This window comes from Lottia gigantea, assembly GCF_000327385.1.
Source record: "Lottia gigantea unplaced genomic scaffold LOTGIsca_3, whole genome shotgun sequence".
Classification (NCBI taxonomy): domain Eukaryota; kingdom Metazoa; phylum Mollusca; class Gastropoda; family Lottiidae; genus Lottia; species Lottia gigantea.
In genome coordinates, this window is record NW_008708986.1 from 2,292,552 (window position 1) to 2,316,831 (window position 24,280).

Here is a 24,280-nt window from a genome sequence, read left to right on the forward strand (position 1 = left end):
GAAGGTATTTTGTCATCAGTCATAGATATCATCTTGTGAAAGGCAGGAACTCATCTACGTTTCAGTTTTAACCAAATGTATCTATCTTATATGTTGACATGTACATGAATGACTTACATGAATTTTAAACTACTTTCAGTTTATTCTATGAACTTTGACATTACCTCGTTGTTGTCCAATCAGTGCATAGAATATACACTTCCGGTGAAGGAAAGGTCAAGGTGATACTAGGTCATAGGTAAATAATAACATGAATGTTGTTCAGAGAAAAAATTACAACTAAAACATTATTAGCTGGCTTGGTAAGTAAAATTATGCTTGTGATATTCTCGCAAGTTATCATGAATGACTATTTTACTGCTGTCAGTGTCTGGATTGTAATATTTCAGACAAAGAACTAACTTTTTATTATCCATTTCATCATAGATAGATTGATTCCATGGCATGATATTGATGGTCTGTGAATGATAAAAGGCATTGCATCATCAGTGACACGGACAGTCCCAATAACGGAAAAAGCGATTTTCATTTAAATTTTCTTTAGTTGCATAAGCAGAAGTTCCACTTTCTCAATGCACAGATCACGTCACACTTAAACTTACACAATTTTGGTAGTTTAGGTTTCTATCACTGTAGCCTGTACGTTGTAGTAGGTGGAAAGAGTAGGCCTATTAATAGCATGCAGATTGCTAATGTGTTATGAAATTTTGGAAAGGGAAGCTGGTCAACTTCAACTAATAATTTTCAATATCTTTTCGCTATGTAGCTAATATGGAACAGCCACTAGATTTAGTAGAGGCGAGAGCAATCAGTAAGAAGGAGATATCATCTAGACCTACAGCTGTTGATGCTGCTATTGATTTAACTGGTGGAACTGCAGGTAAAGGGACATAACTGTTAAGTGTTGATAAATACATACGAAGGTGTATCTTAAAGATATCTGTTTAAATGCTGTTTTAGTTGTGTCTATGGCATATGAATATCAAATAAAATCTGACTTTCAAAATATCAGTAGAAGAACGAGATTAATGCCTGGTATTTTCAAATTTAAGACTATTAATGTTTCATTTATATTTGCTGTTATGTCTATCTGATTTCAGGAGGATTTGCAACAGTTGTTGTTGGTCAACCTCTCGATACAGTTAAAGTGAAATTACAGACATTTCCAACATTGTATAGAAATGCTTTTCATTGTTTTAAACAGACTTACGCTCAGGATGGTCTTTTTCATGGACTTTATGCTGGAACTGTTCCGTCCATGGCAGCCAATATAGCTGAAAATGCTGTTTTGTTTTGTTTTTATGGAATGTGCCAAAAACTTGTTGCTACAGCTCGACAAAAACATGATATTAAAGACTTGAATCCGTTAGATAATGCTTTTGCTGGTTGTGGTGCAGCATTTTTCTCAAGTTTTGCCTTGTGTCCAACAGAACTGATAAAATGTCGCCTTCAAGCTATGAGAGAAATGGCAACTCAGGGTCAATATAAAGGAGATTTATCAAGGTTAAAAATGTAAGTTATATAATTCAAAAATTCAGTATCCAAAATCTAAATTCCTGACATCAATGAATCAGAATGTTCCTAAACTTGGGCATCAAACAGTTTTCAACATTGATTATTTTGTTTTCTTGCGTCTTATCTGAAAATTGACATGCAATCTTTAGTTTTACCACAATGTTTTTTTTACAGGGGTCCATGGGGTTTAACAAGAGAAATACTGCATAAAGAAGGTATATCTGGTTTATATAAAGGATTAACAAGCACTTTTCTAAGAGAAATGCCTGGATATTTTGTATTTTTCGGAGGGTATGAAATATCAAAGGTTCTTCTTACACCAAAAGATGGAGATAAGGAAAATATTGGTGAGTGTCTTTCCCAATTGCTGTCTCATAGCTCTTCACATTTAATTTTTAATATTCAGAATATTGAGCAGGTGAAATACTTTATTGTCACTGTTACACCTCTCTGCACCAAGAAGGTGAAAACAGAGAAGTGTGAGTAGTAAAACAACCAGATTAGCCAACGCGATGACTGGTACACAGAGAATGAGAAATAATGACAACACTGGGTAACTCAGTTAAGCCTAACGTTCAGCTTTAAAGACGGTACAACGGTGGACCTCAGGATTATACGATGCAGCACAACTAAGCCTGGTAGACACTTCTGGAGAGCACAAGGAAAGGGTTCATATACTGGCACTATAACATGGTGCAACTGGAACCAACACCCCTTTCTACAGCTCTGTTAACAACAGACAAACAATGTCGTACTACCTTCTACAGGATTATCTGTGGGAGGAGAGAAACAAAACTTAGGTATTTCATAGGCTTTATCAACATTGAGGAGCACATGGAAGAGAACTTCCTGTCATAAGAGTCTACAAACTAATATACAACATGTCTTACGAACATCAACTTGTGTAAACTTATATCACATGAGAGAACAATGCAAAGGCGCAATGAATAAGAGTTGCCCAATACCATGTGGAGTGGCCAACGTGTGTGATACTAATAGAAAATACAAGATTTTCAGAGGCAAAGGCCTAAAACACTGACATAGTGTAGTAAACCTATGTCTTATAAGATTGACAGCAACATAATTTGCCTTTTATAGCAAAATAATACCTGTGGGAGGAGAGAAACAAAACTTAGGTATTTCATAGGCTTTATCAACATTGAGGAGCACATGGAAGAGAACTTCCTGTCATAAGAGTGACTTGCCCTTGCACACTAGCATTAGTCACCTTTTGAAACACAGGCACTTGTAACTTTTACTAAACAGAGTTACCTCCCTTCAACCACTTAACTGTCCTCACTACTAAGCCTTACACATAAGAAAATGGCACCCCCTTGTATCTACTGTTACATCACCAATGTTTGTCCAAACATGTTTTGTTTGTAAACACTCTACAGGACACATTTCTTTATGGATTTTGGTGAATTGGTTTTGTGTTATCTTGAATTTAATGATAATGACACTAACGTAATGGCTGACATTGAAGACATGAATTTAATTGCTGTCATACAGTAAAAAGTTGAAATTGAAATGTTGATATTATAGGTATATTAAGGACTATAATATGTGGGGGTGTAGGAGGAGCATCACTATGGATAGTTATATTTCCTGCTGATGTTGTTAAATCAAGGATTCAAATCCAGTCTGCTGGAGGGGGAATAACTCCTACTTTTACTTCTACCATTTTACACATCTTTAGAACTGAAGGTGGGTTTAATCATTAAAGAATTAAAATCTCATGATACGCTGTTGACATCTGTTTCTGAAATCCATCCACTATCATTCTATACTTTTTTAAAATAAAAGTATGGACGTACAATGAAACACAGGCTAAGCCTAAACAGCCAAACAAGAATTCTGAAACTCCTATCTCATGGCAAATCTCATCTTCTATTATGTAATTAATAAAATATAGATAAAATTTAATATGTGTATGTCACATGGTATAAAACGGCAAATGTTGTTATTGCTCAATATTTGATCTGGTAAGCATTATGGCCACCAAGCATTCCAATGCAGTTATAATTCTCTCTTTACTTTACAGGCATAGCTGCATTATATAATGGGTTAGGACCAACACTTGTAAGAACTTTCCCTGCTACTGGTGCCCTGTTTTTAGCATACGAAACAACCAAGAAATATTTATCAAGATTTTATGATGGAACCTTTGGTTGATTTAAGATTAGATAGAAAATTTGACGTTAATAATGAATTGAAGAAAATCATCAAGTAAAGAGTTATATGTATCTGATGATTATACTTTTTCTTGAAAAAGAATCAGTAGACTTGTAAACATCAAAGGCAATGAAGAAAAAAGTTGTAAAGGGTCCTTTCTGCTTGCCTTACACCAAAAAGAATAAGTATGATTCTGGTTTCAATCTGATCAAAATACAGATTATGCTGTCATGTGTTGTTTTTTTCTGTGGTAGTCTTCATTGACGTTCAATGATGATCTGACAAATTGTTAGGAACATTAATTTTAGGTCATTAAAATATTTCAACTTTTTTAGAACAGAAGAATTATGACAGACCATTGTGACAAATAACTATCTGAAAAAACTATACCATGCAGATTCACATTTTTATCAGATTGTACTCTAAACCAGTGCTTCTCAGCTGGGGTTCAAGTGGACCTCCAGGGGTGAACTCTAAATTCTCAGGGGTGAAATTTGGATAGATTGGGGAATTTAGGGGTGAAGTATACACAAAGGGGTTAAATTGGTGAATAGGGAAATTTGAACAACAAGTCCATAATGACCTCGCTGAGTTTCAAAATCTCATCAGCAGAACCTATCCACAGAACATACGACGAGTTTATGTGGCTTGACAAAGAAATTTCAGAAAACTATCCAAATTCGAGAATACATGCACAAAACATGCTATTAACTTTCCCCACTCGCTATTTCGTAGAGTTTGCATTTCTGAAGGCAGCTCCTGTTCTAGATGAAGATCCTGGTTCAACACTAAGTACAAGGCCCTCACAAACGACATCTTCATTGCACTTTATGTGTCAATCAGCGGAATTGAAAGTGCCAGAAGGGGTACAGGGAGGCTTTTGTGCCTCTAGAAAGATGTTAAAATAGGAATTGGATACGTTTTTATGAACAAATTAGATTTTGGATAGGCCTATGATTTGACACATATTGACAACAGCCTTTGATGTAAGCTTAATGGAAATTAAATGGGTAAGTGGGCATATTTTGTTTGGCAATAGCTTGTTAGTTTCATGCAAGGGTAATAAAATTAGAATAAAATTCTAATGGGGGTGAATTGGACTATAAAGGTTGAAAAGCACTGCATCTTACACAAGCAAATCCACATTTCTATCAGATTATTCTTAGGCTAAATCATGCAACAACTGTATGGAAAGAAATACTACTAGTTCTTTCCAATCAATTTTAAGTACATATACAAATTCTTAATTTTAAAATAAAATTGTTGTGATTTAGCTTTTATTAATTGATATAGTTGTTAGTAGACTTTTGATATATAATATAAAATCATAATCTTGAAGCTTTCAAAAGAATTTTTTTTCATATTGAATATAAATTGTATATTATATATTTACAAGATGATTTGCAGTATTAAAAAAAAATTTATCTGATATATTATTTTTCTACAAATAAGCAATTAGCTTATTGTTTTGATACATTTGATTAACAGCTTGTAATTCCATCGTGCACTGTCATTTACTAATTAAACTGAAGACTTTCCAAGTAGCTCAAACATATTATGGTGTAAATTATGCAAATTTGGGCCTATATTCCAATATGCTTGCTTAATAAACTGTTGCACAAAAATTGTCCACTATCCCAATCAACCTGTAACTTTGTTTGTGGCACGACTGAAGACTCAAACTGGTATAAGCACTTTGGTTTAAGGTTTGATGATTTTCTTAATATTGACAAGTATGCACAATATGTAAAGGTTGGTGTTTTTATTTTTGGTTAAATTGTATTTAAATTTCTAGTTAGACCTATACAAGTTACTTCTTTAATATGAAATTGCGAAACATAAAAATTGTTATATTATCTCCAAACATAGATGTGTCTAATAAGTGTCTGTCTCGTTATACAAGTCTGTTTTTACAGTAACTGATTGTACGAATCCATTCACCCGTTTTAAGCGATACCTGACAAATCTAAGTCACATGACATGCAGTAGTCACATGATCGACTGTAGATGTCACTAGCAGAATAGAAAATAAATTTATCTTGTGACAAAATTCGCGACTAAAAAACAAAAAGATTACAAACAACCTTGTGGAGGTTAGGGATATTAACTGTTTGTAATTATTTTAGTCCTAGATCAAGTGAATTGGCTAAAATAAATCAAAATGGCGCTAAGCGATGCCGATGTTCAAAAACAAATCAAGCACATGATGGCCTTCATTGAGCAAGAGGCCAATGAAAAAGCTGAAGAAATAGATGCCAAAGCTGAAGAAGAATTTAACATTGAAAAGGGTAGACTGGTTCAACAACAGAGAGTTAAGATAATGGAATTGTTTGAGAGAAAAGAGAAGCAGGTTGAACTTCAAAAGAAGATTCAGAGCAGCAATTTATTGAATCAAGCAAGATTACGAGTTCTGAAAGCCAGAGAAGATCATGTTCGAGATGTCTTAGAAGAAGCCAGGCGCCGATTAGGCCAGGTGACTAAAGACCAAAACAAATATCGAGGTATCTTAGAAGGATTGATTGCCCAAGGTTTATTTCAATTGATGGAACAAAATGTAGTTGTGCGATGTCGAGAACAAGATGTAGACCTGGTACGAGAGGTGGCACCTGGTGCTGTGCAGAAATATAAAGAGGCCATGAAGGGAAAAGATGTGTATGTTAATGTGGATAATGAAAATTTCTTGAGTCCAAACAGCTCTGGTGGAGTAGAAGTTGTAGCACAAGGTGGTAAATTCCTTGTAGAGAATACCCTGGATAGCCGGCTGTCTCAGATGTCCGGTCAAATGCTGCCGAAATTACGAGAGATGTTATTTGGAAGAAATCCTAACCGAAGATTTACTGACTAAATTAGGACTTTATACTATTTACTTCTAGATAGACATATAATATCAATATAGGTTCCTTCATCAATATGGTGACAACTTGGTTTTATCATACTGAAGGACCAACTTTCTACTCTTGTCTTGACCATTAAGATATCTTTCAAGAATCCTGGAGTATGTTATGCTCATTGAAAGATTCCCTTAGAAACACTTAAAAATGATTAGAAATGGTACACCATCTTTTGGCAATTAGTGAAGCTAACATCTGAAGTGTTCACCATATTGATGAAGTAACTTTCTAATATTTATAGACATTCCTTTTGTTATATTAATTGGTCTGGAAATATTTAGATTATTATTGATCATATATTATTTATGCTTAATCAGGAAAGTCCCAGTTTTATGTCATTTTATCATCAAGAGAATAAATTGTATTGTGTACCAGAATTTAAAAAAAACTTTAGTAATCATTGATAGGATGAAAGAGAGTTATTATATTTATGCATGTTTTTTTGATTAATGGTATTAAACCTATATCTTCTTTCATTGTTTACAAATAAATTCAGAGGCTAAACCAATAAGTCTGAAATAGATTGGAATGAAATACCTGATAGGACAGCAAATAAATTTACAAAAATATGTTTTTGTAAATATGTTTATATATCAAAAGATATGAATTTTTCCCTGCTATGCTTGTATCTCTATAAATATTGGTGAATTTTAGCCTAGATACAGAAGAATGTAGTAAAGATTGTGTCCTCAATATTTGTGAACTAGGTAGTGTAGAAATCACTAAAACCAAACTAGTCAATTATCTTTAGTATGACCCCATTTGAATTTGATCTTGAAATATATTAAAAGGGTTTCTGAAAAATTTATTTCTTATATTATAAACCCATTATCATTGAGACCAATGATCCAGGGATTTCAGTCATTTGACAGGCTCTGCACTAGGCATGTGTGTTAATGTTTTTGAATTTTACAATATGTAGTTCTGTACCATTATAATCATGTGGGTATTAAATTGTCATTGGTGAATTATTTCTTCATTATTAGAACTTCATTATACAAATAAAATTACTCTAAGGAAACAGAAGGCATGTTATGTTGACATCTATTTGTTATTTCACACAAATATCCATTAATTTTTAAAATGATTTGCATATCAATTTTGCAGAATTGTTTACAAGTCAAGAATGAAGTTAATGTACTTGCACATTTTAAAAGCTTTTTTATATAAATTCTACATTTTCTTTATAAAATTAAAACTATTTCCAAAATATACAATTTCAATGATACTTGTTTTTAGATATTTCATAAAACCGACTTAAAACTGCCACCAAGGTTGCGATCACAAGCCCCATTTAACACAATTGTTTATAAAAACAAATTTGGACATGTTTTTCCTAATTCAAGGGCAATAACTCAAAAAACATTCATAGACTAATTGTCAAATTCAAACTTGACTAAGATCTCGTATCATAGATGATCACACCAAATTTCATTAAAATCGGAAGAAATCTTTATAGTCACAAACAAATTTTGACATGTTTTTACTAAGTCACAGGTAATAATTCAAAATATACGTCCATATTATAGTAATTATCATAAAAGCTACAATGATATATACTTCCCGCGTCCCATGTCTGATTTCATGATAGTTAAAGATGGGTTTTCTTATTTTTTAGTGTCAAATTAAGCAAACTATTTGATCATTCTAATGAATTTTCATGTATTCTTAATCACATCATTATGTTCTCATTGCACATAATTGAGAGTTTTAACCAATCATAAATGTCCATGTATGAAAAGACTGGATAAACAAAAAGAGACTTTTTGATCTTTCTTGATCAGTCAGAGCTTTATTTACAGCCTTATTTTTTTTTTTTTTTTTTTTTTTGATTTTTAATTTGATTCACCCTTAATTAACAACTTCATCAAGTTTTGTCTATAACTTTTGTCTTCTGACGTTTTTACAATATAACATGTTTTTAAGAACAAGGGCAAATTAAATATTTTTCCAATATTTTGCATTATAATAGGGTTCATCCTTGGGCAATTCCATTAAATTTGTTAAAATCTGTTGAGAATTGTGCCTTGAACAAGAACAGTAACTCATATTAATACTTTTTTAGATTTTGTCAAGAATTTTTTCTTTTAGACCTTTCACAAGCTAAAAATTGAACGCTTTTTCAAGAACATGGGTATCTCATATATTTTTCGATTTGTTTCATTTAAGGTTCATCCTTGAGTGTTTACAAACCCTCACACAAATGACAGACAGGCGACGACTACATGTATATAAACCCACATTTTCTGATAAAAACTCTGCTTTGCAAAAAAAAAAAAATTATTTGATTTAAAGTCATCTATGTCTTTCAAATGAACAAAAAACTGTATTAGAAAAAGTAACAAAAAACAACACTCTGCTCAGAAATAAGCTTATACATGTATCCTCACATTGATTGCATTGGTGAAATAAAAGATTTATATGACTTTCATCAGACGATGCACATCTGAGTCTAATTAAACCCTTCATTATATATGGGAGTAAATTAAATAATTGAAACTGTAGAAGTCGGACAACTTGCATTGATTACTACTTCAAATAAAGTGGACATTTTGAATCTTCTGGATGTGAACAAATCTATATCTAACTTCAGTTTTCATACTCAAATCATTATAAAGGAGTGACAAAACTTTTTGCTCCGGATTATGCTAATGAAGACTGTAATTGTTAAACATTATTCCTTGTGAGCCCTTCCGATCTACATTGCTAACAAGGAAAACATGGTTGACAAGTCATATTGTTGTATCTCTACTATAAATTTCAGACCTGGATAATAGTAGTCACTCTGTCTTCATTCAGCCAAATTAAAGAATTCCCTAACTCTTAAGAGATGTTTTTTACAGCAAATGTTCAATACATTATCAATGTTCAATGTATTATTAAGCAAAAAACATTCAGGATTTAAAAAGGAAGCCTCTTCCACGACCAAAACCTGCAATATAGAAAAGAGAAACATTTATACAGGCTCATCCTTCAGATAGACAATACATCTTTTTCAGTTATATTGAAAATGATGGTCAAATCTTCAGATTGTTAAGCTTAGAAAGCTCAATAAATAGGTTTAAGCATTTACAAATTTTTGGAAAATTCTTGAAATCCACTCAGCTCTGATAAAAAAATAATTTATATAAGCCCAGACACAGTGTCAAGATGTTCAGTGTTGTCACATTTTCTAAGTCCATTTTGCTTCCTTTATTCAAGGAAAATGGAAAAAAGGATTGCTGTACAAGTTCTCTTGAAAACATAGTACAAAAAATTCTTACTAAAATTACAGTTTCCTCTTGGTGAAGGTGACAGTTGGGTCAGAGACCTTGGTAAGGTCTTTTCAGCCATTGTAGGTTTGGTAGTGTATGTTGGCAAAGTTTTATCACAAGTATCTGGTTTCCATGATGTTTGATTTTTGGAACATGCTTGGCTGATATGAGAGGGTTTTGATGTTTTGCTTATAGAATTTATTGATGCAAATGAATGTCCTTTAGGAGCTTGATATTGGGGTCCAGAGGGAGCACTACCAAGACAACCAGGTTTAGTTGAGTAGAGAGTATCATTTAATCCATAGTTCAAGTTTCTCAATGTTGCTTGTTTTTTTTTAGGAACTGCCCCTAATAAACCATCACCACCATGTAGAGTCACTGGCAGAATGTTAACAGGAGCAGATCCTAAGAAACCTTTTTTGATGTTTTGTTTCTTAGAACTTTCTGCGTCTGATCGGCTTTCTTTTAATTGCTTCAAAGAAGAAATGTCACTGTTGTTTTGTACTGTTGTACAATAAGCTTTCTGACTGTTATTCTCCTCTTGTGAAATGGTTTTGTTGGTGATGTTTTTGAGACTTGTAATATTTTCTGGAGAGTTCTTCATAATCAATTCACAATCATCACTATCTGAATCAGTGTTCATCAACATGTTATGAGATTTTAAAGTAGTAACATTCGGATCAACATCATTCTTTGTTAGGTGATCATATGCAACATTTTTTTCACCATTATCATTAGTTGATCTTTTGCCAACAGATAGTAAATCCTTCAAATTTTTCTCCTTAATTTTTAGATCTGAAATGTATTCATCAGTTGACTTTATGTAGGTTTGTGGGTTACAATGGCGTATATCTTGGTTGCCAGGTAACTTGTCACCTGAAACTTCTTTATTATTCTTATCTTCACTCTTTACAATATTGGTTTCATTTCCATCATTTTTCTTGTGGATTGAACTATCAATATTATTTCCAAGTGGTTTTAGATTTTGCAAAACATTTTGTTCATTTTGTACTTTCTGGTTTATTTTAACTTCTTCTGCCTGCCTCAAGACTTCAGGTTTTACACCATGGTTACAGAATGCTGTAAAACTCTTTATTGTATCCATCATAACTTCCAATGCCAGAAAAAAATCTTTTGTATCTTTTTCGGATAAACCTTGTTCAGTACAACCATATGAACTGCAAGAGCAAGCCAATATCATTTTCAACAAATGTGACAATACATATTTAAAGAAATGCTTTTTAACTGTATACCAGCTTATACTTGGCATGTTTTTACCTCGCAATTGATACATAGCAAAGGTTAAAAGTCATTGATAAGGATCAGTTAAGTAGGCCTTGTTTCAGGGAAATCTCTGTGTGTAGAGGGGTGTACAAAAGACCATTAGCCCACTATTTAAATAAGTAAATCTTACTTACTGTGAGAGAAGTTTCTTCGTCAGATTACGCAATTCAACAGCATCATAGTCAATTAAACCAGAAGAAACATTTGGAGCAGCATTATAAGACATTTCAGACACATCATTCAATAACCTATCACCATTTATTTTTTGTTTGTTACCTGAAACAGTAAGTTTAATAATTTAGTGATTAAACGGTGATTAACTTAGAGGCAATATAGTCTTCAATATTTGGCTGATATTGGATTGATATTTCAATTGCACAATCTAGAAATACCAAATCTTACTTGATCTAGATTTTATTGGATGACAAATAAAACCTTGAGGCCAGGACAAAGACATCTTTCATAATTTCACCAACTGTCTTTACGTTTCTGTGAACTGGGCTGGAACACTTTACTCAATAAGTATAGCTTAAATCTTAAATTTAACAAACAAACCAACAAACAAGCTGTCCTGCCTGAGAATGAGTTCCATGTCTGATATACATGTCTGAAGTATATGTCTGATATTTTTGGCAATACTCACCAGATTGCATAGTCCTTGCATTAATTTGATGACAACACTCCTGCAAGCGTGACAAGTTAATAACATCTTCAATATAACCTCGACTATTGTCGCATTTTTTATAACGATCTTGATTCTCTGGTGGTGTTTTAGACATACTTGTTCCTCGTCCTTCCAATTCATCTGAAATCAAAACAAATAAAGAGTTAGATATAAAAACATCTGCACACCTGAGGATTATTAAAAGCTTAAACCAGAAGAGTCAATCATATATTTTTTTTCATTTTAATGTATATCTTATGGTTATATAAAAAAATAAATTATCATTATACACAATCACAACCATTTGGTTTAAAACTCTACCAGAGCAGTTTAGTCAAAACATTTTGTTTTTACCTTCTTCTTCTATTCTATCTTTGGTCTCTCTTGATAAATCAACTATCATAGGTAACCCATTCATTTGCCATTTGTCTAGTTCTTGAACAGCTTGAAGGGCGGAATCCTTTTTTGCATATCGAACAAACCTGCAATTCATGTAGAAATATATTTTAATATATCAAAATAATCTATCTTTAATTATCAATAGAAAAAAGAATTAGATAGTCAATCTGTTTTTAATCCCTCATTTACAGTCAAGTAACCTAATTTCGTGGAAACCTATTATTCGTGGATTTCCGGAAAGGATTAATAATTTACATGAGCAACCTTGCGCGACCTCCGCATTAGTTTGTTTTAATAAACATGGGGTTTCTCTACAATATCAGCTAGTAGAATGAATCCAGTAGTTGCAAGCAAGGTAAAATGTATTAATGTATACTTTGACAAATACAAAATGGCGGATTTCACTTATTACCAAACGTCACCATTTTTTATCGGCCGAATTTCCTTATAATCCCTAGCCGTAATCGGAATTCCAAGTGTCGTCTGCTAGAATGTAGTCCAACGAATGAAGTCACGTGATCAACTAGCGGATTCCGTGTCAGCAGAAAATTTCTATGGAACACAAAGTGGACCATATTCTTATGTTGTTTCAGTGACTTTTAGCAATAAATCACGCTACGTATCTTATTTTGTCAGTCACTTTTTTTTTTTTAAATCGTGGTTCTTTGAAGGAATTGTCACTAGTTATAATGAATTGATATTAAAGATAAATACAAAGAGAAGTTAATTATATCACCCGGTATCCATACAACGTGTTTTTCTAGACTTATTTATAGATAAAACATTGTACACGAAAATAGGTGATGCATTCTGCCGCCGTTCCCGAGTTGGTTGCTCATGAAATATGGGTCAAAGTGAAGGATTCATTAAGAAAATCGAAATAAACCAATTTCTATTATTTTGTAGAATATCTGAGGAAACATCTAAGACATAAAATTTTTTTTTCGTTTTTTTAACTTTGACGAAATTCGGCGTTGAATCCTTATATCCACGAAAATAGGTTACACCATTGTAACAGTGATACCTATAGGACTTTTCTATTTAACTGGACATTTGTACCATAGCACTGAAATCACATATCCAGCCACAAGATAGTTTTACCACGGAAAACTTACCCATACGCATAATTTTGATCTTCAGACTTAAGAGTAAATATTTCCACTATCTTCCCACATTTTGAAAACAATCCAGTCAAATCTTCCTTAAATAAGAACACAAGATGTTACAATTTACTGACATATTTTCTCAATAGAACTGTCACAGAGCTTAGAGAATGTTAGTGTTTAAGACTTGACAATATATTCAAAAGTGAACTATAATCAAACTGATACCTTCTTAGTTGACTGGGACAGGTGTCCAACAAATACTGAATAGTTATCTTTTCTTTTAGACATCCTTTTCACATTTGTAAGGTTTTGTCTTTAATGAGGTATTATATTATAGTTTATCTGTTTCAGTTCTTCTTCCAAATTCTAAAAAAAAAGTCAAAACAATAAAAAGACATTCTGTTTGTTGCATAGATGTCCAATGAAAGCACTATGTCTCAAGAATTTCAAAGTTGGTATATGGCAACTGGCACTGGCTAGGTTATAAATAAGTAGTAACTTATTGAACCTACAATTTTCGTGTGATCCGAGTTGCAATTCCTTAATGGACTCACTCCACTAAAACATTTTATGCAAATGATTGTAGGAATGTAGTCCAGGCTATTTTTAGAAATCTTCTTTCTCTCTCCCTTTTGGGGTTTTTGCCTGCCTATTTTTGGGTAAAATTTGGTCTAGATTTGGAATTTGATGTCTGAAATTGCATTATCTTTCAGATTTGGTGAGATGATGAGAGACTTAAAGGCGGAAGGCTAATTCTAAAAATAGTCGTTTTGTGAAGTGCCAAACTCTAGCGGATGAGTATAACCGGTAGTAGTCTACTTTCAATTTTAGTAGCTCAAAATTTTCATGGTCATCATATAATGAATTTTTTAGGAGACATTGAGAATTGGTCAGGGTTTCATTCGACATATTGGAAAGCTTTCAACGAGATTTCTGGAAAAAGTTATAGAAGGTTGAATTTCGTGTTTTAACATGGGAAGAGATGGCAAATGAATTAGTGGAGTGAGTCCTAATGTAACTTATGTAGAGTTATTCCTCTTGAATGAAATAGACTGCATCGTCCAGCAACTGGCATTGATAAATTTACATTTTTGACTCGCACCACAATAACATTTGATACTGAAAGGCTTTCAAATCGCAGAGAACTTCAACCTCGATAATACATACAATACTGTCGCAATTCAATAATTTCAATAATAAAATTAACCTCTCTTCTACAAGTGATTAAACGAGAAATTTATTAAAAACATATTCCAACATAAACTCACTTGGTCACTTGTGGTATGATGAAAATGGATGAAGATTGATATTATGAGGTAAATTTTAAATAGATACACTTCACTCCCAAAAAATTAATTTTCAGACTGAAAATCCCTCTCTCTAAAATTATGTTTACAAAATAATCAAATGATAACTTTTCCAGTGATTAACATTTTCATCAACTCAAGAGAATTAAAAACTTTCAGTAGCATTTTATAATTGATATTTCAGTTCATATGAAAATGATTGAGAATAGTAGTGTGTGTGTGGACCAAAAAGCTATGATTGCCTTTTTTATCCTACAGATATCGTCCTGCTGAATTGCTTAATTTTGAAATGTATGCTAATCAAGGATTGCCACAAAGCTTATTCAAGGTGTCAATACCAAAAATCACTACTATATCATGTATTCTTCCAATGTTTGCTACAACATTCTGTGTGACATACTCCATCATTAATAATTTTGAACAATCTACTCTTACACATTGTCAGGTTAGTACATTTGTAAAGATAAAGTCTGAGATATCATATATTAACTCCGCAACCTTAGTCAGGGCCAGGGCAATAACTCTGTTTGAAAAATCAGTTTTATGGAGTAGATTTGCCTACTAAGAGTTAACCTACTGCAATTTTTGCTGTATGATACAATAATTTTAAATATAAATATTTTTCAGGTGTATAACTTCCTACCATCAATAAGTGCAGCAATTGGTGATTTTAGACCCCAAGTTTATGTATGGAGATTGTGTATAGCTTTACATTCTGGGCCAAGGTTTCTCCTAGCCATGATATATTATGGTTTTCATACCACAATTAAACTTGGCCGTTCTAATGAACACTACATGACATTAGCAGCAGTTTCCTCTTTATCACATATTACAGAGATTGTGGCCTTGTTAGGTTTAAGTTATATTTCATCTTCTGATAATTTTGGTATGTAACATTGCATAGATAGGTCGTTACATTGGTGCACGTCTTGTGTTTTCGCTTGGCCGATTTTATTTACTTGATAATCGATAATGATATTTATATATAATGTGGACTTCAGCATTGAGTTTAATCAAGAAAATTTAACATAGGGTTTTGCTTATTTAAACTAATCACTATTTTGAAAGTAGTTTAATGAAAAAGGATTATTGAGCGTATGGTTGACTGTTTTCAATGTTAATGTCATTACATGGTCTATTTCATTAAAACTTTACTTTTTTTAGGTATACACAAATTGTTTTTCATAACCTTCATGTTGTGTGCTTATGTTCATATGGTTTTAACTATGATAATATTTTATTGGGGAAGAACTCAAAATGGACGACAACTCACATATATGGTAAGTCAATCAGGCATGATCATCAATTATTCAAGAATTGATACAAAAGAATCCTTTCAATATTATAGAAGCTAGCATGCCAGGAAAGTTAACATACACCCACACAGTAGTTTTGTAAATTGTCCAATATTTTTAAAAGCACAATAAATTCCAGATCTCATCTTTTATGGGCAATAAGTAAAATTGTTCATGGAAAAAACCCCAATTTTAATCTCAGCCATAACCTCAAAACTTCCTCAAAAACAGTAGCATCTATTGTATTCCAAATAGGGGTTTTGACATTGTTTTATGATAATATGCTATTGTGCATACTACAAGATTTTGATGTATCAATTCCTTCGATATAAAAGATTGATATATTACACAGTATATGGATATGAATATTATTGCATGAAAACAGGCTGCTCTAAATAAAATATTTCTATCAATATTGTAATTTTAGGAATCTAAATCATTCAAGTGGAAGAAGATATTATTTGGTATTAATCTAGGAGTATTTTTACTAGCCATGTATTTTTATAATCAACATATGAATTATTGTCAAAATAATGGTAGGTTGTTTCTACATATCAACATATTTTATTTTTGAGTTGCGAATATATAGTTAAGACAGTTTTCCATTAGATGAATTTCTTTTACACGACATACCTTTGTATGTGCATTAATATGAAGGTCAAAGATTTTAATTGAAAAAAAAATTGCCATGACGACCGCAAAAGGAGTATAAATTGTCATTGATGTCAAAGGTTGCTAAGAAGAAGGACATGAGGTGAAGTAAATAAATAATCACTTTATTGAGATTTGTCTCAATACACCCTAATACTACTTTGCTACTAGAAATTTTGCTTTTTCATTTTTCAATCATGACTGTATCTCTATTTCAGTGTACAGTTACTTCGCATTTTGTGAATATATTGTGATATTTTCAAACATTGGTTATCATGGTACTGCCATCTTGGATTTTAAACCTCAGTCATTATTAGTTCAAGCTCCTGTAAAAAATTATTCTGAACTGGAGGAAGTTTTATGATGAACACTGAATATAGTCAAAATCGACTAGTTGATATAATTCAACTTAATATCTTTTTTTTTTCCTTTATATACAATTTATTCTGAGGTAGTAGTGATGATGACATGTGTCCAAACCACACCCCCATTCATCATACATCCTCGGATCCGTGGTAATACAAGTGAGAAAAACGTATTCATAGCTAATTATTGTCCAATCAAAATTGTCTTTAGTGTATTGGTAGCAGATTTCAGCCAATCAAAACAAATCACTTGTTATGAAGCTCTGTTTGCGAATGTAAACCAAGTGAAAGCAGCATGCTATTGCATATTTTGATGAATAAGTAGTATACGGTACAGAATTGAGTAAGGTTTTCGTTAAAGAATTGAAGACGAGAGAAAATAAACCTTTACTTTGGAATATTTACTTGGAAATAATGTGTTTTTATATGCCCACATTATAATGTAAATAATCAAATAAGACTGTAATTCATAATTTGAATCTTCTCTACTAATATTATTACACTTTAGCCTTATTCATTGTGCATTCTTATTGAAGTGATGTAGCTTAATTTCATCTCTGCATATAAAAGCATATGTAGACAATGAAAAAACAAATTGTCTTCTACTTATTCAGTTGTTTCTGAAATAATAAACCAAAAAATATTTTTTTAGCCCAAGGTTTAATTGTTAATTGTGACCGAGCCATTACATAGAAATCCCTGTTCTTTGTGCTATATTAAATGCAATGCAATGCAGGAAAGGCTAGGATAATTTTAGATTGTTTCTAGAAAAGTATCACAGATGCACTAAGAGGATTTCCAATGGCGAATCTTGAAGCTGTTAGTAGCTCTTCTATACAATAGACAAATTAATTTTTCTTTTCTGTTGGTTAATTAATTAATTAATCAATGATCTGACTGCATCAGTCTTCAAATCATGTTAACCCAAATTACAAGTTGTAGACAGCTTGTTATAGGTGTTATAGAAGATACTGTCCTATAGAAGCACGGGTCTAGGTCACAAGTAGAGACTATGGATTTGAACATGAAAACTATTTCAATTCAAATAGAATATGTTTTACTGAAGATTATTCATAGATAATTACTTCTGGAGAGATTACAAGAAAAAATATATTCAACTCAAATTCCAATGCAATTGTTTCAGAGAGTTGATATTGCACAGAGTATTTGATTGAATGAATAGTTAATGGATCATGGATAAAGTCACTCACAGCAAAAAGAAAACAAATAATGATAAATATTGAAATGATCTCATTAACAAAACTAATTTGTATATAATATTTTATAATAAATAAAATTTGCAAACAGGTAGATACAATAAACAATCAAATTAACATTTCATAGCTAGAAATAAAAATATTATGGCACATTCAATTTGCTTTACTTAACTTTATTGAGAATTTTAAGTTGAAAAAAAAAAGAGTTGAGTGGTATATCAGAATAGCACCCTCAGTACATAAGGATAAAAATGTTTTATCACAAAAAACAGTTTCTTTTTTAGATGAGGGGACCCCGTTTCAGTAAAGGACTAAAGACAAAATTTCTATTTAGATCTGACTTGCGAAAGAAACTTTTGTGTTTTTCTAAAATCCTTCCACATTTAAAAGCTCTTGACTCAACTTTAGAATTGCTGCAGAATGGATGAAACTTGCCATTTTTCTCTACTGAGAACTCAAAATATGTTACTTTTGCTCAGCATAATTTGCAACTGATAACTGTAACATAAATTGTAATGTAAATATCATGAGTATGATTTAAAAATCATTTTGTTGAAAAATTAGTTAAAAGTATTTGTGACTTATAATCTTTATGAAATTAAGTGAGCATTGTAAAGCCCCCTCTACTTGATCAAACATTTTTTCAAAACATCATCTTTCCCAAGTAGGCTGAATATGGTCAAACATGTTTGTAGTCACATCATGTGACTGCCTCCCCAAGTGACTTTGCTTTCAAAATAGGAGCTGACACAGATCAAGTGTGAACAGTGAATACGATGCATCTCATAACTGAATCTTTGTAATTTGCTGTTCCTCACTCAATGCCTGATAAGCCTAATTCTTCGTTCGATCCAGTCCCTGACCTATTTCGCGCTCTCCTCTTCTGCCTTTGTCAACAAAGAATTGTCAAAATAATAACTGATGCAGCAGCACCACAGTGTAGACTGATTAGAGCAACTATGTCTAACATAGTATAATGATGTTGTTGATGATGTCAGACAGAAATCCAAAACAAGCTTTGACATGGGCAAACAAATGTGTGATGATGTTTTGTACAAATGTATGATCGTGTTGACAGGGCCTAAGAAATTCGTAAATTACATACAGATAGCTTGCCAGGCAAGGTAACATACGCCCTCTGGCAGCTGTCAGAGATGATAACTAAATCTTTATTGACCGAAAATATATTAAAAATCTTCATAATAATACCAAATTTCTCATATTGAAGATCTTCATTATGCATTTGTAGTTCAAAAACCCTGAATACCTCATCAATTTAGGGTCAGTTATGCTGAGTTTTTTCACAAATCTTTTAAAATCAATAGCAATAACCCAGAAGCATTGAATTATCACACTGCTCTCGTGTCTGAAATTTTCAAAGATATATAATAACGTATCATCAAATTCACACTAACTAACTAACATAGACAAATTTGAACTTTACTCCCATTAATATATACCTGCATACCAAGTTTCATCAAGGTACAAGCTGTAGCCCCCATCGTGTTTACAAGTCAAATTTGATGTATTTTATTAAGTCAAGGGTAATAACTCAAAAAACGTTCGTTGAAAATTCGTTAAATTCGAACTTGACCAACCTCATATCAATCCCAATGCTCACACCCAGTTTCATCAAAATACATTGAAAATTGTAGCTTCTATTGTGCCCAGAACAAAATTTTGATGCGATTTTACTAAGTCAAGGGCAATAACTAAAAAAAAATTCATCGAAAAATCATCAAAGTCAAACTTGACCGCCATTTTATCAATCCCAATGCTCACACCAGTAGCTTCTAGTGTGCCCACAACAAAATTTTGATGCGATATTACTAACTCAAGAGCAATAACTCAAAAACCATCCATGGAAAAATCATCAAATTCGAACTTGACTGCAGACTTATGAATCCCAATGCTCACACCAAGTTTCATTGCAATCAATTGAAAACGGTCGTCTCTATTGTGCACACAAGAAATGTTGACGGATGGACCGACGGTCAGGGACAACAACAATAAAGACGACCACATGGGCGTATAAAAACAGTCTTATGATGATTTTTTCTTGGACGGTTCATTATGAGCTTCTATTGGCCAATTAGTTTCAGCTTGAAACTCTAGCACCACTACTTTTAGATCGATAACAGCCGTAAAATGGAATCCAATATTCAGCATTATCACCATATATTCACATACTGCAAAGTAAGTATAGGCTGAAATTGAGAAAAAAGTTGTATATCAGTAAAATAACCATGATTTCTTATCATGACACCCCATCTATATGTAAATTATAATCTTACTAATTTTATTCCAAACATTACCATAGTACCTTCACTGACCCTTGCACCCCCCTCCCCTCCCAAAGAATTGGAATCAATTACAGAAAATTAAACAGAGACTTGTGACAGGTTTCTCAAAAGCTTACAATATCAAATGTTTTAATGGACAAATAAAAGAAATCAAAAACTTTCCAAATATTAGATATTAGAAAAAAAACAAGCAATATCAAATCAATATATAATAATTTTAGTAAATGATTTTAAAAAGTCAATAAAAGGAATACTACTCTTGAATGAACATAAAATTTGAAAATATTAACCTTGGCTTCTAAGTGCATATTCATCAGTAGATATACCTGGTGTCATAAATAATATAACTGCAGGACCTTTATATAACCCGATAAATCCATAAGACTTACTTATTATCCATAAAAAATGCAATTAACTATTGAAAAACGCTTAATTTTAATTCTGTTGTAACTTTATCCACCAGGTAAGTTTACTGATGAATTTATATTCATATTGCCCATTCTTGAGAACTTAAATTTTATGTTCATTTGAAGATGTATCACTTTAAAGAAGGACAGTACAGAAATTCTATTGAATTGAAAAGCAACCTGAAACATTAATCATGCAAATCAAAGAGAAAATTTTAAAGATAGCTTGCCAGGTAAGTTAATATACAACCACTAGCATTGTGTCCAAACCACACCCCCATTCATCATACTTCCTCGGGGCCGTGGTTAAATTACGTATTCATAGCTAAATATTGTCCAATCAAAATTGGTCCTACTGTATTGGTAGCAAATTTCAGCCAATCAAAGCAAATCACTTGTTATGACGCTTTGTTAACGAAAGCAGCGTGCTATTACATATTTGATGAATAGTACGGTACAAAATTGAGTAAGATTTTTTTGTTAAAGAATTGAAGCTGAGAGAAAATCAACCAATTTTAACTTGGAAAGAATGTGTTCATATCTCTTCAAACAGGCGGTGGCATTGAAGCCGAGAGCAAAACAACCCTTACTTTAGAAATTGAACTTGGAAAGAATGTGTTATTATCTCTTCAAGGGGGCAGTGGCAAAGCGGTGTTGTGTTTTGTTTACATGACCTCATTTCTGTTCTACCGATCTAATTGGTCAGATTTAAATAGCACTAATCTCATTTCCACCCCCCCAAAACGAAGTGTAGTGGGATAAGTTTATTTTGACCATGTCCAAACCCGTATTCGTGATACGATGACACACTAGCAGCTTTAATTTGAGTAAAAAAATTTGGCAGTACAGTAACAATTACCAGTATGAAATATCCAACCTTTAGTCCTACACTTCTTTGGAACTTTTTGGGGCGATACTATATAATATTACCAAGTTTTGTCAAAATCTGGCAAGAATCATGCCTTTTAGTGTTTATGAGCTAAGAACAAGGTCAATAACTCCTATAAAACATTTTTTCATCCATGGGTGATAATAAATAATTTATAAATTTCGTCAAAATCTGTTAAGAATTGTGCCTTCTAAGGTGTTGACGAGCTAAAAATTGAACATGATTTCAAAATAAGGACAATAACTAAAGTATACTAAATACTTTTTGATTCTTCTGATTTTCAATAGGGTTCATCCTAAATTAGATGATTACAAACACCCACACCATATTTCGTCAAAATCCGTCAAGAATTGCGCCTTCTGGAGTGTTTAAGAGCATTTCAAGAACAAGAACAATAACTCATACTGAATATTTTTCGATTTTTGCGATTTTAAATAGGGTTTATCCTTGGGTGATTACTAACAATCATACCGGGTTTCAACAAAATCAATCAAAAGAGCAATTGTGGACAGACCGACGGACGGACGTTGGTGATGACAATATTGTAGTAGATTGTACCTTCAATTATTATTCTTTATAATTGTCATGTGAACTATTAATGTAATCATGTGACAATATCAACCAATGAGATTACATAATAAAGCTTTAGGGCAGTATGTAGAAAATGGTGTCTTACGTAACCCAACTGTCACATGGTTGCCAGAAGTGAGATAGAAAAATAGAAATAAGGAGAAAATTCAGCCTCCCCAGCCCAATAATTTTCAGTTCAAACATTGCAGAGAATTAGAGAAAATGGGAGCAGAGGTACAGAATTTATATGAAGGCTGAAGAATTGTCAGAAAAAGACAATGATGTGCAGAGGCGGTCAACATTCATGATACTTTTGTTTATGGTGCACCAGATAGAGCGGCAGTTGAAACAGTTATTGAAAAATTTAAAGCCTACTGTCAGCCTAGAGAAAATGAAGTATATGAAACATATAAATTTTGGGAGCGTAATCAGCTTGAAGGTGAATCTATAGATAATTGGGTGACAGAATTGAAGTCAAAAGCTGCATTATGCGATTTGGAGACCAAAGAGAAACTAGAGCCACAAGTGGCGGCACAGAGTGAAACTTTACACTGTGGAAAATGGCAAAAGTCTAAATTTACAACATTTTACGAGTTTGGAAGGTTGTGAAACTGGAAGAATACGTCAGATATCAGAAATGAAAGTATCAGCGAATAGCCAAAGTCAATGACCTTTGACATTGAAAAGGGAAAGGTCAACAAATGTCAAGGTCACAAGATATAACTCATCAAATATTCAAAATGCATACGGCTACAAAACCGGAAGCTGACATTGGACATCAAATATGTAAGTATAAATAGATAACCAAGGTCAATGGCCTTTGACTCTACAAAAGTTAAGGTCAACAAAGGTCAATGTCAAAAATTGAAAATAGGGAAATTCTTACATCCGTTTCTATAAAGCAGAAACAACTGAGCTTTTAACACAAACTGGCCATATGGATGAGGTAATTGTGTGCAAAGTCCCTTTTTGAACAAATGTATCCTATGTGTGTTATGCCCCTGCCCCAGATTCAAACAATTAGTAATTTAACACAGATGTGCCACGCCCACCTTACCTTTTTTGTCATAAGATTATTTATATTTAAAATGTCTACTTGTGTTCCAAATTCCAAGCTTCTACACCAAATAGGTCATAATATATACATACACTAAGCTCAAAGAGCCAAAAAAATTGTAAAAAAAACTCAAATATAAAAAAAATCACGAATTTCAATTTTGCTTTAAAAAACAATTGTTATATATCACTGGAAAGAGCATTAGAAGCACATTAAGAATCCGAAAAAAACCTTTAATTAATTTGGTGCTAGAGCAGTCCAAAGTTGCAAATTGGGCTGTTTTTGGACAGCTATTAAACCAGAAGCAGATGTCGGAGGTCAAATGTCAAGGTATCAAGTGATAGCCAAGGTCAATGAAATCTGAAATTCCAAAAATGAAAACCCGAAGAAAATCAACCCAGAAAGGTGACCTCTAAAGCCAATTTTTTACTTTTTGCACATGTTGAAATGTGACACTTCCGGTTTTACAAAAATGTTCCAATTTATATTTATGCACATCATCGCCTATATAGAGGGTCTATGAAAGTTGAAGGGTTGCTGCAACTACTGCAGTCTAAGTACAGGAAGGTGTATAAAAAACTAAAAAAAAAAAGAATTGACATTTGGATAACAAACAAAAATAAGTCGTGATTAAATAGTGTTTGGTGTGAGAGACAAGCGAGTAAAATAACGTTTGTTGAGAGATACTGAGTTGAAATGGCTTTTGAAAATTACAGAGCAGCTGAAGACTATGAATGGTGAAATTGCTGCTGTAGATAGTATAAGAAAATTTTCAAAAAAAAATTCTGCATACCACAGATACGATGAAAATAAATATAAACCTAGGGATAGGTTCAGTTTACACTGACAGGTAAGATAGGCCTAGACATCGAACCATACTGACAGATCACAGGACAGTTCTAGAAGGTCAACAGACTGTAAACACTGTGGT

General features: G+C 32.6%; 4 protein-coding genes across 4 annotated transcripts; 3 read left to right on the forward strand and 1 right to left on the reverse strand.

Moving 5' to 3' along the window:
- Positions 1-249: 249 nt before the first annotated feature.
- On the forward strand, positions 250-3,690 carry LOTGIDRAFT_209317 (hypothetical protein; the record flags this gene model as incomplete). The annotated part of the gene is made up of 6 exons (XM_009057154.1): positions 250-302; positions 767-880; positions 1,101-1,512; positions 1,690-1,862; positions 3,061-3,222; positions 3,560-3,690. Exons 2-6 carry the CDS (start codon positions 772-774, stop codon positions 3,688-3,690), a joined length of 987 nt encoding a protein of 328 aa, XP_009055402.1. The 5' UTR covers positions 250-302; positions 767-771.
- A 1,996-nt stretch (positions 3,691-5,686) lies between these two features.
- On the forward strand, positions 5,687-7,806 carry LOTGIDRAFT_209321 (hypothetical protein). The gene has a single exon (XM_009057155.1). The coding sequence runs from the start codon at positions 5,852-5,854 to the stop codon at positions 6,533-6,535; it is 684 nt and encodes a 227-aa protein (XP_009055403.1). The 5' UTR covers positions 5,687-5,851; the 3' UTR covers positions 6,536-7,806.
- Positions 7,807-9,413: 1,607 nt separating this feature from the next.
- LOTGIDRAFT_228554 (hypothetical protein) lies at positions 9,414-13,576 on the reverse strand (the record flags this gene model as incomplete). The annotated part of the gene is made up of 7 exons (XM_009057156.1): positions 9,414-9,513; positions 9,845-11,013; positions 11,254-11,395; positions 11,763-11,924; positions 12,138-12,265; positions 13,298-13,383; positions 13,514-13,576. The coding sequence occupies 7 exons, from the start codon at positions 13,574-13,576 to the stop codon at positions 9,476-9,478; spliced, it is 1,788 nt and encodes a 595-aa protein (XP_009055404.1). The 3' UTR covers positions 9,414-9,475.
- A 1,296-nt stretch (positions 13,577-14,872) lies between these two features.
- Positions 14,873-17,556, forward strand: LOTGIDRAFT_203082 (hypothetical protein). Its single transcript, XM_009057157.1, has 5 exons — positions 14,873-15,040; positions 15,223-15,481; positions 15,760-15,875; positions 16,318-16,426; positions 16,760-17,556. The coding sequence occupies exons 1-5, from the start codon at positions 14,885-14,887 to the stop codon at positions 16,903-16,905; spliced, it is 786 nt and encodes a 261-aa protein (XP_009055405.1). The 5' UTR covers positions 14,873-14,884; the 3' UTR covers positions 16,906-17,556.
- Positions 17,557-24,280: the final 6,724 nt, after the last annotated feature.